This window comes from Bactrocera latifrons, unplaced genomic scaffold (assembly GCF_001853355.1).
Source record: "Bactrocera latifrons isolate USDA-ARS-PBARC rearing strain unplaced genomic scaffold, ASM185335v1 scaffold_94, whole genome shotgun sequence".
Lineage (NCBI taxonomy): Eukaryota > Metazoa > Arthropoda > Insecta > Diptera > Tephritidae > Bactrocera > Bactrocera latifrons.
Window position 1 is genome coordinate 693,426 of NW_017537645.1, and position 13,663 is coordinate 707,088.

At 36.7% G+C, this 13,663-nt stretch overlaps 1 protein-coding gene across 1 annotated transcript in view; it reads left to right on the top strand.

The window, feature by feature from the left end:
• The first annotated feature begins 3,134 nt into the window (after positions 1 to 3,134).
• Positions 3,135 to 13,663, top strand: part of LOC108977679 (endoplasmic reticulum aminopeptidase 2) — a 22,270-nt gene continuing 11,741 nt past the window's right edge. Inside the window, exons 1-2 of the mRNA XM_018947495.1 lie at positions 3,135 to 3,177; positions 6,808 to 6,945. Of these exons, the coding sequence (XP_018803040.1) occupies positions 3,135 to 3,177; positions 6,808 to 6,945 (181 nt within the window). The remainder of the gene's footprint in view (positions 3,178 to 6,807; positions 6,946 to 13,663) is intronic.

A 13,663-nucleotide genomic window follows, 5' to 3' on the forward strand; every position in this document is an offset into this window, starting at 1 on the left:
GCTTTAAGCGAGCATTAAGAGTGCTTTGTCTTAAATCAAATTGGTCAAACAGTGTTAGAAATGTGAGTATTAGAAGTGAAATTTGTTTCTGATGTACTTATATATAAGACTTCAATATCAGGGAAATTAAAAAAGAATCACAAAAAGCTCCGGTAGCTTGGGTAGTAAATGCTTACACCATCTTATAGCTTGGATATGGCACAAAGTGATTACTGTCGGAAATATTAAATGAGATAGAAAGGTATATGAAGGTTATAGGTTTAGTCTTTCAGTATTTAATTGAAGACGCGGGAATACACAAGCTATATTTTCATATACCCTCTAAGTTTATAGAATTTAGCTTTGGAAAATAAAGTCAATTTAAATTTTTTAAAGCTGTCTTTGACTCGCCATTGCTCTATTCGCTATCATAGTGTACGCTTCTTACAAAAGGACGAGTTGAATTTGAAGTGAAAACATATTCGCTTTTGCTCAATACGACTATGGCCTGGAGGCGGTCAAATAACGAATCGCAAGCTGCCCGAATGTAACTTGCCGGCATTTTTGCCCACTCACGGACAATGACTTTCTTCAGTATCTCGAAACTGGTGTATTTTTTACTTCGGACCTTGCTCTCCAAAATGGCTCAGAGAGAATAATCCATTTGAATCGCATCTAGGGAATTTGAGAGCCATTGTGTGGTCGTAATGAATTTCGGAACGTTGTTATGCAGCCGTTCTTGGTTCACTCGCGCTTTGTGAGCCGGTGCTGAGTTTGGTTGAAACGTCCATGGTTTGCGACCGAAATGTTTGTTTGCCCACGACTTCAAATCAGCCATCAAAACACTTTCGCAATAATATGTCCCATTTACTTTGACGACAGGCTCGATGAAAACAATTGGAGAGCGCTCATCTGCGGTGGCAGCGGCCCAAACCATTATTTGTGGCGGGTTCTGCCTCCTGGTGGTCAACCAATGACTTAGATTCTCGTATGAACGGTCGGTCAAGTAAACCCTATCGTTTTGAGAGTTTAMGAATTGCTCAATTGGAAAAATTTTTTCGTCAGAAAACACAATGTTCGGAATTTGAACGCTTTCGACCAAGCGAAGCAACTGAGATCATGGATCTTTTGGAACTTGTAAGGCTTGACCTTGAGCTCATTTTTCAATATGCGTCGGATGCTGCGTTCGGATATTTTCAGTTCTTTAGCCATTTGATTGGCACTTCGCCTTGGATTTCGCTCAAGTCGCTTCTTCACTTTCCGAACCATCTCACGTGACGTTGCAGTCTTTCTCCATGGCTTTTTGCGAAGCTACCAGTATCATTGTAACGAGAGATGGTGCGATAAACAAAAATTCTATTCACATTAAAATGTTTGAGCTCACGATTTTCCAGCTAAATATAAAGCAATCACACTAGTACGCTTCAATTCCATCGCTGATCACTTTTGGCAAAACGCCTTTGCACACTTGTGAACAATACTCCGAACTGTCATTCAGCAAATTTATAAACAGCTGATTCCAGTGCGACAGCCGCGCGAACGGTCTAAAGTTGTTTATACTTCGAGTGCCAGACCCTGTAATAAAAACTTCGAATGGTTAGGTTGACTGTAGTTTATTAACTTTTTAAATCTCATAGTACAGTTGTTCGGCAAGTATTCATGTAAAGTTAAAGCTTTTATTCACTAAGCCAATGCGACATTGAAAACATGTGAAACCAAAAATTTCCAAAGAGCAAGAGACCCAAAATATCAAAAGTTATGAATAAGAGTAAGTTGTGGAGTATACCTCAGCGATGCTGTCGGCTGGACACGTTTACATGATTATTAGACTGCTCTACAAAAACACAAACAACAGCAAACACACGGCGGTAGCGAAACCGGCAAAAGTACATTGATAAGGACGATTAAGGTGATGGGGATGGAAGTTATGGTCTACTATGCATAAAAGTGGGTGGCAGCGGAGCTAGGTGGAGATGGTGGTGGATTCTGCGCTGAGTGTTTCAAGTAGTAACTGCATTTGCGCCAAAAGTTTTCGTACATGTGTTTGTGTGTGTATTTTCGGCTGTCTGCCCGTCTGGCCGTAGTCTTCTTGAAATTGTCTGCCTGCTCTTTTGAACCGGCCGCCTACACAGCGTGTCCTTTGTGTTGCTGACTCTTCGCATTTTGCATTTATTACATTTATTCCATTTACAAGAGACGACAAAGATTGCGCGATTGTCGACGCAACGGAACAAGGAGACGGCGAAATTTTCGAACGCATTAAGCGGAAGGCCGTAGGCAATAAACTACCCCAAAATAAAAGCACACCTTTACGTTTTCTACGCTGCTGGTGGCGATGACATGCCTGTGTTGAATTTGAAATTCAACCTTTTCGGAATTTCCATTTTTATTTTATTTTTATTTTTATATTTTTTTATATATATATATATTTTTTTTTTGGTCGCTGCAGGTGTGCTTGTTGCCAAGGACATGCAGAAAGGATGCCCACGAAAATCAGTATTCGGCAATGTGTGTACCTTTAGTTGAATAAAACATGAGCTGGATTAAGTGGGATGCAGCCGGCGTTCATAATGATTACCGAGATTTCTATGCCGTGAAGTGTTTTGTTGACTTGAGCTTATTTACCTTTTGCCGCCAGACACGACTAACTGGGCAGCACTTCAAAGTGAATTTGCACACGAAAAAATAGTGTATTCAAAATCAGTGAATTTGCTTTTGCAAACTTTGTTTCTAACGGTTAATATTTGCTTATTTTTCACGTCTACCAACGAACGGTATAATTAGTTTAACTTTAGGATAAATGCATTAAACTAAATATATGTAAAAACTGCCATCCAAATCACTACAAAATAAAAAAAATATAAAAAAAAATTCATCACTCAAAAAATTAAGTGAATTAAATTATTATACTTGAAAATATTCTGTTATAAGGCTTAAGTGAAAAAGTGTTCGCGCATGTGAGTGATTTCCGTATTGAACGTCGAACGAACGAATACGCGTCCACGTCGTTTTCTCTTTCGTTCTACGTGTCTTAAGTAAAACGCAAAAATTCGTACGTATTGGCAGGAAGACAAAGGTCAGCGGGCCCCGTTAAGATATCGTTCGTTGGCGGCGGTCAGAGAGGTTCGAAAGTTTGGCGACGCGAACGCATCGAAATGACAAATGATCCGGATTTAGACGACTGTGCCTTTCTATCAGGTATACAAATATACATATAATTAATGAGCAAATTTAACACAGGGATGAAACAATATTATCGATTATTACGTTGAAGAAAGATCTGTGTAGCATATTTGTCAAGTGTATTGAATTAAGAATGATTTCGATAGTTTCTCATTTTTTATATTATACTTATCAGAGATAAATGCCTTTCGATTTTTTCGATTCGAGCTTTTATCGATAAATCGATTATTTTGAAGTAATACATATATAAGGGCTTTTAGTAAAACCTCATAACTATCAAAATCAACTTTAAGGTTGTAATACTAAAGTGTGATACATTTCGAGGTCCCCTACATTATTAAAGATAAAACACAGAAACTTCAAATTTAATGAGAAATATATCATTCGGAAAAACATTTTCTCTGTCAATTGTTAAACACGGCTAAGTCTCAGATGGCCCATGCGTTGAGTCTAGTTTTCGAGGACTCGTTGGAGCATTTCGATTGTTAACTGGCGAATCACACGTGTGATATTTGATTCCAAGGTGTGAATCGGAGCGAGATTGTCCGAAAGATTTCAGACTTTACGCAGAAAAAATTATAACGTTGTGATATCACACGATCTTAGCGGCCAATCGACCGGTCTACATTGTGAAATTATATGGCCATCGAAATGTTCTCTCAATAAATCCATTATATATAGATAAGTATTGACCCGATTTTATTCATGGAAATGTCCCCTGAAGAAGATATTTCATGAATTTCATGAAGATACCTCAAGTCTTGACCGATATGAATGTATGGTGTTATGGTGTAAATTAATCGGAAGTTTGAATTATATTAAGTTTATGGAAGCTGAAAAAAGTATGCACTTAATTTTAATCATTTTAGGTATAAGGATAGTCTGTCAATGGGAATACTCTCTGAATTTCATTAACGTAACTCACTTATTGACCGATATAAACTTATAAAGTCAACTAAAATTTAGAAAATATTCATAACCAGTGTAATACCTAGGTTGCCTTTTATATTTCGGGAATTGCTAACCCTAGTGTTGCTATCTGATAACTTATAACTTTATCGTAAAGTTCGCAATTTTTTATGTTATACATACTCAGGATGTTTTAACATACGAGCGGTATTTGTGTTGTTTACACTACGTTAAAATATTCACGGCCAAAACAAGGGAATTCAAAAGCAAACATTTCCGAACGAACTCAGCAATAATGCATCGATGAACTTAATTCTATTAAAGGCTATAAAGCTCCATCAAAAATCTGTGATTATCGATGGCATGGTGAATACAATCGAGCTCGTACATCACTGCAAGACGAATTTCGTGAAAAACTTCTAAAATCAGTTGACTATTGATTGCGCATTGATATTGAAAGATCGTTATGTAAACTCTAATGAAATTGAGCCGATGGTGTCCTCTTTTTTGAAAAAAAAACTAGAGATGTCGCAACTACATCACTAGAACAAAGCATAACAGTAAATTGTGAGTTGTCTTTCAAAAAATCAGGAAAACTCGCACATCGACTGAAACAACTGCAATCAAAACGTTGATTTGATGAGTTATCCACCGCAAAGTCCTGACTTGACACCTAAATACTTCTTGTTATTCCCGTACGAAACAAATTACCTTGGGACGACATGCCGTAAAGGTACTATGTTTGCTAAGTTTTATCCCTTTCCGTTATCCATTGGTGCTTACAGTGGACAAGTAAAGTGAAATATAAAACTCCGTTATACTATATAGCAATTAGACGTGTTTGTAGTCCGATTTCAAATTGTAATATAGAAGTCTCAGGATAATGTTTCGTTGGTATTACTCTAGCAGTTTGTGTGGGCGGTACACGCCTAGTTTTTTTAAATGTACAAACTTCGGATGCCCCACTCTAATGTAAATAATTGTACCAAGCATTGGTTGCGTATCTTAATGTGAAGCTTAGATACAGGGATCGTGGCAATGATCAAATTCTGATCAACTGCAGTACCGACCTTCTATGGTGCCGAGGAACAGATGTGATAAGTTTTAGCGGACAAGTCTTGTCATACGATCATTTATATACGAGTATGTATACAACGGATTTTTCAATAAGAGCGCTAAAAGTTTTTTTTTTTACGTAAAACAAAAACGGTTTGTATATCAATGAAACTCTTCTTCCAGTGAAAGTACATTCGATGCCGTAACATATGGATCTCGATTTCTTTTGCATTTCCAGTTTTCCAATTTTCGACGTTTTTCAGGTATACATCAACCGAGACTGCTGCAATTTCGTGTTCGATATTCACACGAAGTTCATCATCGCCGCTAACTTATTTTCATAGGTCATAGACTTGCCGTAGCCCCACAGGAAATAGTCTAACGTCGTCAAATCGCACTATCGATGCGGCCAATTGCTTGCACCATTTCGTGAGATAATTCGTTCACCAAACTTGGTTTTCAATAAATCGATTGTGACATTCGCTGTGTGAATTATGGCGCCGTACTGTTTGAACCCCGTATTGTCCAAGTCTATACCATCCGATTCGGGTCAAAAATATTCAGTTATCATTGACCGGTAGCAATTTCCATTCACAGTAAGGTGCCGGTCTTGATCATCACGAGGCCCATAAACCGCAGCAAAACGTAATTTTTTCGGGATGCAATGAGTACGCGTGTGGATTGCTACCTGACCAATAACGCATATTTGGCTTATTGACGAAGCTATTCAGCCAGAAATGAGCCTCATTGCTGAAGATGATTTTTCGATGAAAATCCGGATCAGCAATATTCACGAGACTACGGGCACTTATTTGTCTCACTGGCACGGGAACATTTTGTACTGTGCCTGTGGATTCAAATTTTTCCGTTAGACGCTCAAAGGATGATTTTGACGACCGTAAATTGGATGCAGCGCTCTAAAGTTAATTCCATCGAGTCCGAATTTCGGAAGTAAATTTTAACAATTTCGACTCGTTGTTGAATCGTATATCTTTCATGATGAAATGGCAAATCTTACTGAAGAGAAATGTCAAAAAGAGCTGGAGAAAATATGGCCTCATTTGCTGTTCCATCTGTTTAGTTTTGTAGCGTCCCTATGATAAAACCCTTTATAACACTATATCTATCTCGATTAGTCTTAAGTATTACAAACACTTGTTGGGTGTATAAAGCTATTGGGTGTTGCGAAGGTAGAAAAACCAAGGCTTTAAATTATAAAACAAGTTGCCAAGTAAAAGCACTCTTCTTGTCAAAGTATATTTATCTATATAACCATACCTTATTTACGATGAGTACTTGTAGATAGCCCCGCCAACAACAATTCAATGAAAACCAAAAACAAATCATCAAAGTACTAACCAAAATAACTAAAGTAAAAATAATCGCAACACTTTATCAAAACTACTACCGACGAATAATCGAAATAAACTTTTACGTCGTAACTGTCTGTTTTTTTTACTGTTGAGTTGTTGTTGTTGTTGGTAGGTTTGGATGCGTTTATCAGTGCTTGCCGCGTCATGCCTCTTCGGTTTGTTTAACCGTCTACACTTAACTCACTTGACTCGTGCTTTTACACAATGAAGAATATAATAAAAGATTTAAAAACAAAAACAAAAACAGAAAGACAAACAGAAACAGAATGGGCATAAAAACGAATAAAGTTTTTAATTAAATTTACAGGTGGCGAATCGAGTGGTCGACAGACGCGTCAGGGAGTCGCTGTTTGCTCACAGAGGCGCGCGCTACTGGTTGCTGGCATCGTTTTGGGCTCACTGCTGCTCACCGCGCTGATAATTGCCTATGCTGGACCACAAAATGGTAGGTTGAAAACCAACTTGTATGCATGTGTGTGTGTGTGTATTTGTGTGCTTCAGTGCGCGGGTATCTAATACGTGTGTTTGGTATTTGAAATATTCGTGGCTATGCGTACATACAGACATACATATTTTTGCACACAATCACTTACTTTAGTTTTTCAAATACATATAGTATATATACATACATATGCATATAAATATGCGGCAGCATATGCAAATGAAATATTTATGAAATTTATGGCAGCGTATGTCACCCCTGCAGGAAAATCACAAATTTCTTTTGCTCATTTTTACATCATCCGTCATCAAGACATTTGTTTACTTTTTCTACCTTGATTTAACATAACTATACCACCCTACAGCGTATTTTTTTTTTTTTTTTTTTTTTAATTTTTAAGTACATTTTGCCGCAGACATTTTCATGTCGGAAGTGTAGTTCATATGAAAATCGTCTGATAAAGAATATTAAAAAAAGTATTATATTAAAAAATTCTTTACATTTAAATAATTATATATAAGAGAATCGTATACTGGACTGGGAATGTTTTTCTGCGTGTATTATATATTAATTTAGAATTTCCCTATTACCCAAACATTTGATTAGTTAGCAGCTTCTTGCAGGGAAACACTCTATTACGAATGTAATAAACTTTAAAGTTAATTTCTGCTTTAAAGGGCAAAAAGATCAAGATTTGGAGAAAATAATTAGCGCTGCAAATATGTATAGGGAAGGTACAATCTTTATAAGAGTATACAGCTACTGGCGTACACCGATGACATTCATATCATTAGTCATAACAACCGCGCTATTTGTTCTACTTTCTCCGGAGTGGATAAGGATGCGAAGCTAATGGACCTGGTTGTGAACGATGGCAAGAAGAAATATCTCCAATATCATCAAACAAACAGTCGTCATATTCGCGAATTGGCTCCCACGTCAGCGTTTACAGTCATAACTTCGAAATCGTAGATAATTTCGTCTATCTTGCAACCGGCATTAATAGTACACCAACCAATGTCAGCCTCGAAATCCAGCGCAGAATATCTCTTGCAACAGGTGCTACTTCGGACTGAGTAGGCAAGTAAAGTTCTCACCCGACGAACAAAGATACAAACTGTACAAGTCCTTCATCATTTTCGTAATGCTATTTCCTGCAGAGGTATGGACGATGACAACCTCTGATAATTCGGCGTTACGAGTTTTGGTGAGAAAGGTTCTGCGGAAGATTTATGAATGGTTCTTTACGGATAGGCAACGATGAGATTTACGAAATATACGACGACATTGGCATAAACAGCACTCTGTTTTAGAAATCAGGTGGAGAAAGACCTGTCTGAACTTGGAATCCCCATTTCGCGCCAAATAATGAAAAGGAAGAACGACTGACCCGATGTTGTTAACTCGGCTAATACCTTATATTCGGTGTCTACACCAGAAAAGAAGAAAATGTCCCTCAGTTTTTGAAATTTTTACACTACTAATGAATATGAAAATCAAATTAAGTGCTTGTATTGAAATTTTTCATTTTACATGATACTTTAAGAAATTTGTATATGTTATACTTGTATACATTGACAAAATCGTACAAAATCAAGATAAAGATCTTCGTAAAAAAGCTTGGCCAGCGCTTGACTACCGTCGGTTCTCCGCCGTAAAATCCTTTTGGCCAAAGACCCATCGAAAGAGGTGTTCCAGCAGGCCATCAGCGTCCACGTAGTAAGGTTGAGAATATTACCGGATGCCATCTGCAGAAGCTGCATTGAAGACAGATCAGAACGATGTGGAAAGATCTCAACACTTCCTTCTTAATTGCCCGGCGTTTAAGGGATACACGATTAAATGTTTTTTACAAATACTGGCCCCACTAATTCCCATAATTGTCTCAATCACACAATAGGTCACATAACGGTCTTGTAATATCAGTTTGCAGATAACATCACTCGTTTCCGGAACAACAACTACCTTTGGACGACCTTCCCGAAATTCGTCTTCACCGATCTCGTTTGAATTCACCATACCATCCATAACCATTAGTCCTCGGAGCTTTATCGTCGGTAATTAAATTTTTCAATGTACTCTTGATGACTTAACCCACGATGTAAAATATAATCGCACGAAAATGTTCGCGATTTATTTCGACTTTTTGGTCCAGAGGAATATTTTAAGTTACTATAAAAAACACAAATAGCACATTTAGTATTTTTGAACAGAACCGTCACGAGTATATGGGGAGTGAACGGGCTTATCATTGGATTTAATCCATGTCACAGTTCTTTTAGAGTTCACTGTAAGCGAATTTGGTTGTTGTAGCTTTTGTAGTTAAGACCACGCCCACTTTTCCAAAAGAGTTTGCCCACAGGTTCCCTATGCTACTGTGATCCCCTGTGCCAATTACAGTTCTACATATATCTTATTTTATTGCTTATAGGTTTTCGGTTAATGGCGTTTTGTAGGCGTGGCAGTGGTCCATTTACGCCCATCTACGAAATCGTACATATTTTTTCTAAGAAATTCGCATACTAAATTGAAATCACTTTTTATTCAACTTACTGTTTGCCCGACCGAATGGACGGAAAGACAGATGTCCCGATTTTAACTCGCCTCGTCATCATAATAGACACATACCCTTAAATCCGCCGATACGCCCAAAAATATATGCTTTACTAAGTTTATTACTACTTATTTGAGTAAATTTGTTACATACTATCAACTTGCTCCCACTGAAATTTAAATTATAGATTTTATAAAAGCTTATTGATCTAACATTGAAAGGAAACTAGCAAAAGTCTATTAATTCTTCGTAAGTGAGACACAAAGTAACCGCAACGGAACCGTTAAAAAGCCTTGACTAATGCATTATCAATTAACGGTTATCTTCACGTGCATACAAGCGTAGCTTGATATACCACATACTATCACATATATGTATATTATGTAAATATATATATACATATATTTATATACGTATATCTATATATATATACAAATGTGTGTGCTTATGTAAACCAACAATCGAACACATTGTAAAAAGTCCTTTGTGTCGCTCAAATGCACCTTGTTGCCATGAGGTTAACCTTGTTAAGCCACCATTGCCGCCCACGAGGGAGATATCGACGTACCGTATATAAATTAATAACACAGTTATTACGAATACGTGTGTATGTGTGTGTTTGTAAAAGGGCTGGCTGAAACATCAACTCAATTAAACCAACTACGCACCGTGAGGGACAAAGGCAGGAGATGAAAGTAATTATTGCAACATCGAAAAAAGTAAAACGCTGGTAGCAACAAGCGATATGGCAGTATAGATGAAAAGAAAACGCAAGAAAAAATAAATAAAACACGCTTAATTTATGCAACGCGTAAACATCAGGTTATCATTGCATATTTAATGGCCTTTAATGCGAGGAAGTAAATTGAATTGACAAGCGAGTGGTAGAGAGAGCCACAAGTGTTTTTGACTGTAGTGGTGTTTAACGAAGGGTGTGTTTGCATAAGATACATGAAAAATGCGGTGTTATTAAGTCCATGTCATTACCTTGGACAAAGTCAATTATTTATTATTTGCAAGTTGTAAAAAAGAGGTGGATATGAGGCATGGAAAGCATACTAGATTGAAAAATTGCACTCTAAGTATTTCTTAATATATTTATGTAATATGTATCCTTTTTGCTGCCTAAACAACACAGCTTCACACCGCTGACGTGTGGCAGGAAAAGAAATCATGATAGATTTTGCCAAGAGCGTTACTGAATACTATATGTGATGTCATTGCGTCTTCAACTTGCTGAAGAGAGACAGTAACTAATTATTTCTATAGAGAAAAACATGAACTTGAATTTCTTAGTCGATTGTAAGCTAAGATCTTACCGGCATCGTTGGATATCGGAAGAATCAGTGGAAACTAATTCGAAAGATCATTTGAGCCTATAAAAAGTGAAAGCTGAAAGTTGGTTCCAAACTCAGTAATTTTTTTTTTTTTTGAAAACGCTTGCGACTCGAAAACAGACAATCAATCGACCGAATATGGTGGCAAAAGTGTGCCGACGCTGAAAAACACTTCAAAGCTGGCCAAAAATCAAGGCTATGTTGACAGTTTTCTTCGATAATCGAGGTATGGTGCACTCCTAATTCGTTCAGCCAAACTCGCTAAGCAGCGATAATGAAGTCAAAGCAAAAAGTTTAATAACTCCTTTCTCGGATCTTCGTAATTCGCCACAGAATTCAATATTTAACCATGACGTTCACATAATTTTTGATGGCATATCACTTGGAAAGATCCAATTAATTATTGACAGGAAGAAGTTCCAATCGAAAAATTGCATCACATTGCTAAATCTATAAGCTCTGAATTCGATCTTTAAAGAATCTAGAAGTATAGTAAATGGGAACGAATTTTATCGAATGAATAGTATACATATATTAAGTTAGCCACGATGGAAAAGAAGGGCACATTCGATTTATATTTATTTATTTTTTTTGTAAATAATCAGCGTAACGAGCTGAATTGATTTAGTCAACGATTTTGAAACTTCCTTTTATCTTCAAGGAGCTGTTCTTTTGTTTCTTAAGTTTATAAGTTTCTTAAGTAGCCTGAATTCAACTTGAAGGGTGTTTCTTGCATCAATGTGGCTAGAAAGAATTAATAAGCCGGATCGGTTACATTTTAAGATTTTATTATACATACTTATAATTGCATGCCTGAATATTGTATAGTTGTTATAAGAAGGACCTGTGAACTTTATCTTCGGCGAAGTGGACATTTTGTATTAGGTGTATGGGGTTAAGGAAAGTATTGAACCGATTCAATCCAATTTTGACACAGACATACTATCATCAGGAAAGGACTATATCTCACACATTGACCAATATTTTCTATAAAAGGTCAACTATAGGCTGTAGGGTCCACATATTCGGTTGTGGTTTCATTTCAACAAATTTTATTCCTTCAAAGTTTTATTCGGGCAAAGTTTTATCCCGTTATATTACTTGCTTCTTGATTTGTACACTGGATAGATTCATTGAAACGGAATTTTTTCATAAGCATTTTTTGTAATGAGAACGAGAAAAAAAATCACACGTCAAATCTTTAGAATACGGTGATGGATCGATGGTATTTAATGGATTTTTGGCTTAACAATCGTTCAAATTCGTGGCTCCATGATATTTTTCTTCCACAATTCCGGGCGCTTTCGACAGCTCAATATGTCCAAATACTACAACTTCTCATGGACCGTCTGTTCCTCCGGAACAGATTCATGATGATTTCAACCACGAATATTGAAAAAAATTAGGGTATTACTTTTGAGTGGGTTTGGCAGCTATAATGTTCTCCTTAAATGTGGAATCGGAATTCGCACGATCAAGCACGTCCAAAGAGACCTATTTATGATACTCTTTTTGAAAAAAAAAAAATTCAGCTTTATCGGGTCGAGTCGAGCAAGAACGCGTTTCATACCCCAAGAAGTCCCCCAAAATTATTCGAAACGACTTGCGAGAGATGAATGACGATTTTCAAGCACCATATCCTTCAATTTTTTAATGTCTTCATAAATTGAGGAGCTCGAATGTCGTTCAGAACGAGGCTTGCCTTCAAGGATCTCTCGACTGACTTTCAAGGCTTTGTACCACGCGTAGGCTTGTGTTTTGATAACACTTTTCCAACATTCGCTCAGGAAATTTGGTTAGATATACAAAATTTGAGATAAATTTTTTGTTCGATATTTTTCCCCATTGTAAAAAGCGCATCGCACTACTGTGGTGTACCGACTTAAGCAGCTGCTGTAAACAAACTTGTTTGACAGATCGCGCTCATATTTGGCACAGTAATTATGAACAATTTTACCATCCTAGGTGTAAACATTAATATCTCTGACGTGTTTCATTATTAAGTGGGCGTGGTTACGATCCGTTTTTGCCCTATTTCACGCTATCGTAAGAGATATTCAAATAATTTGTCCTGTCCTTTGTCATTCAATTATTTTAGAGATATGTACATTAAATCATTCAAACACATCACACCTTATGGCGATTTGTTGTACCAAATAATGATTTTGAACTTATAGGTTTTTGATTAATAACGTTTTGTTGATGTGCAGTGGTCCAATACACTCTTCTACGAAGTATTCTATTTTTTTCCCAAGGAGCATGTACATATATCAGGTTTAATTACGATATATCTCAATTTACAAGTTACAGCTTGCATTTATGGTCGGTTGGACAGGCAGTCACTCGGATTTCAACTCGTCTCCTCGTCCAGTCAACCGGATTCCAATTTCTCTCGTCATCCTGATCATTTATATATATAATATATAACTTTATATGCGACACGATTAATTTTAGTTAATATAAACAACCGTTAGGTGAATCAAAGTATTATACTCTGTAACAACAAATAGCAAGGATTTAAAAATATGCATAAGTGTTTTCTGTTTTTCATAATTTTTTATTTTTTTTGTTTTTTGTAAGAGTTTTGGTTTTTCTATTCTTCGCCTACGCATTCTAACACATCATTTGCACATTTCCGAAAATACGCATAGCAATTGAGAGTGCTACAATAAACTTTCAAATTAAAGCGACAAATATCCTCTAATCTGTCAAAACACACTTTATACACAACTCACTCATACCCGAATTTCATACACTGAAAAAAAAAACATGTGTGAATGTGTACGCTAAGTGAAACTGTACTAACTATACAATATAACTGTCGACTTAT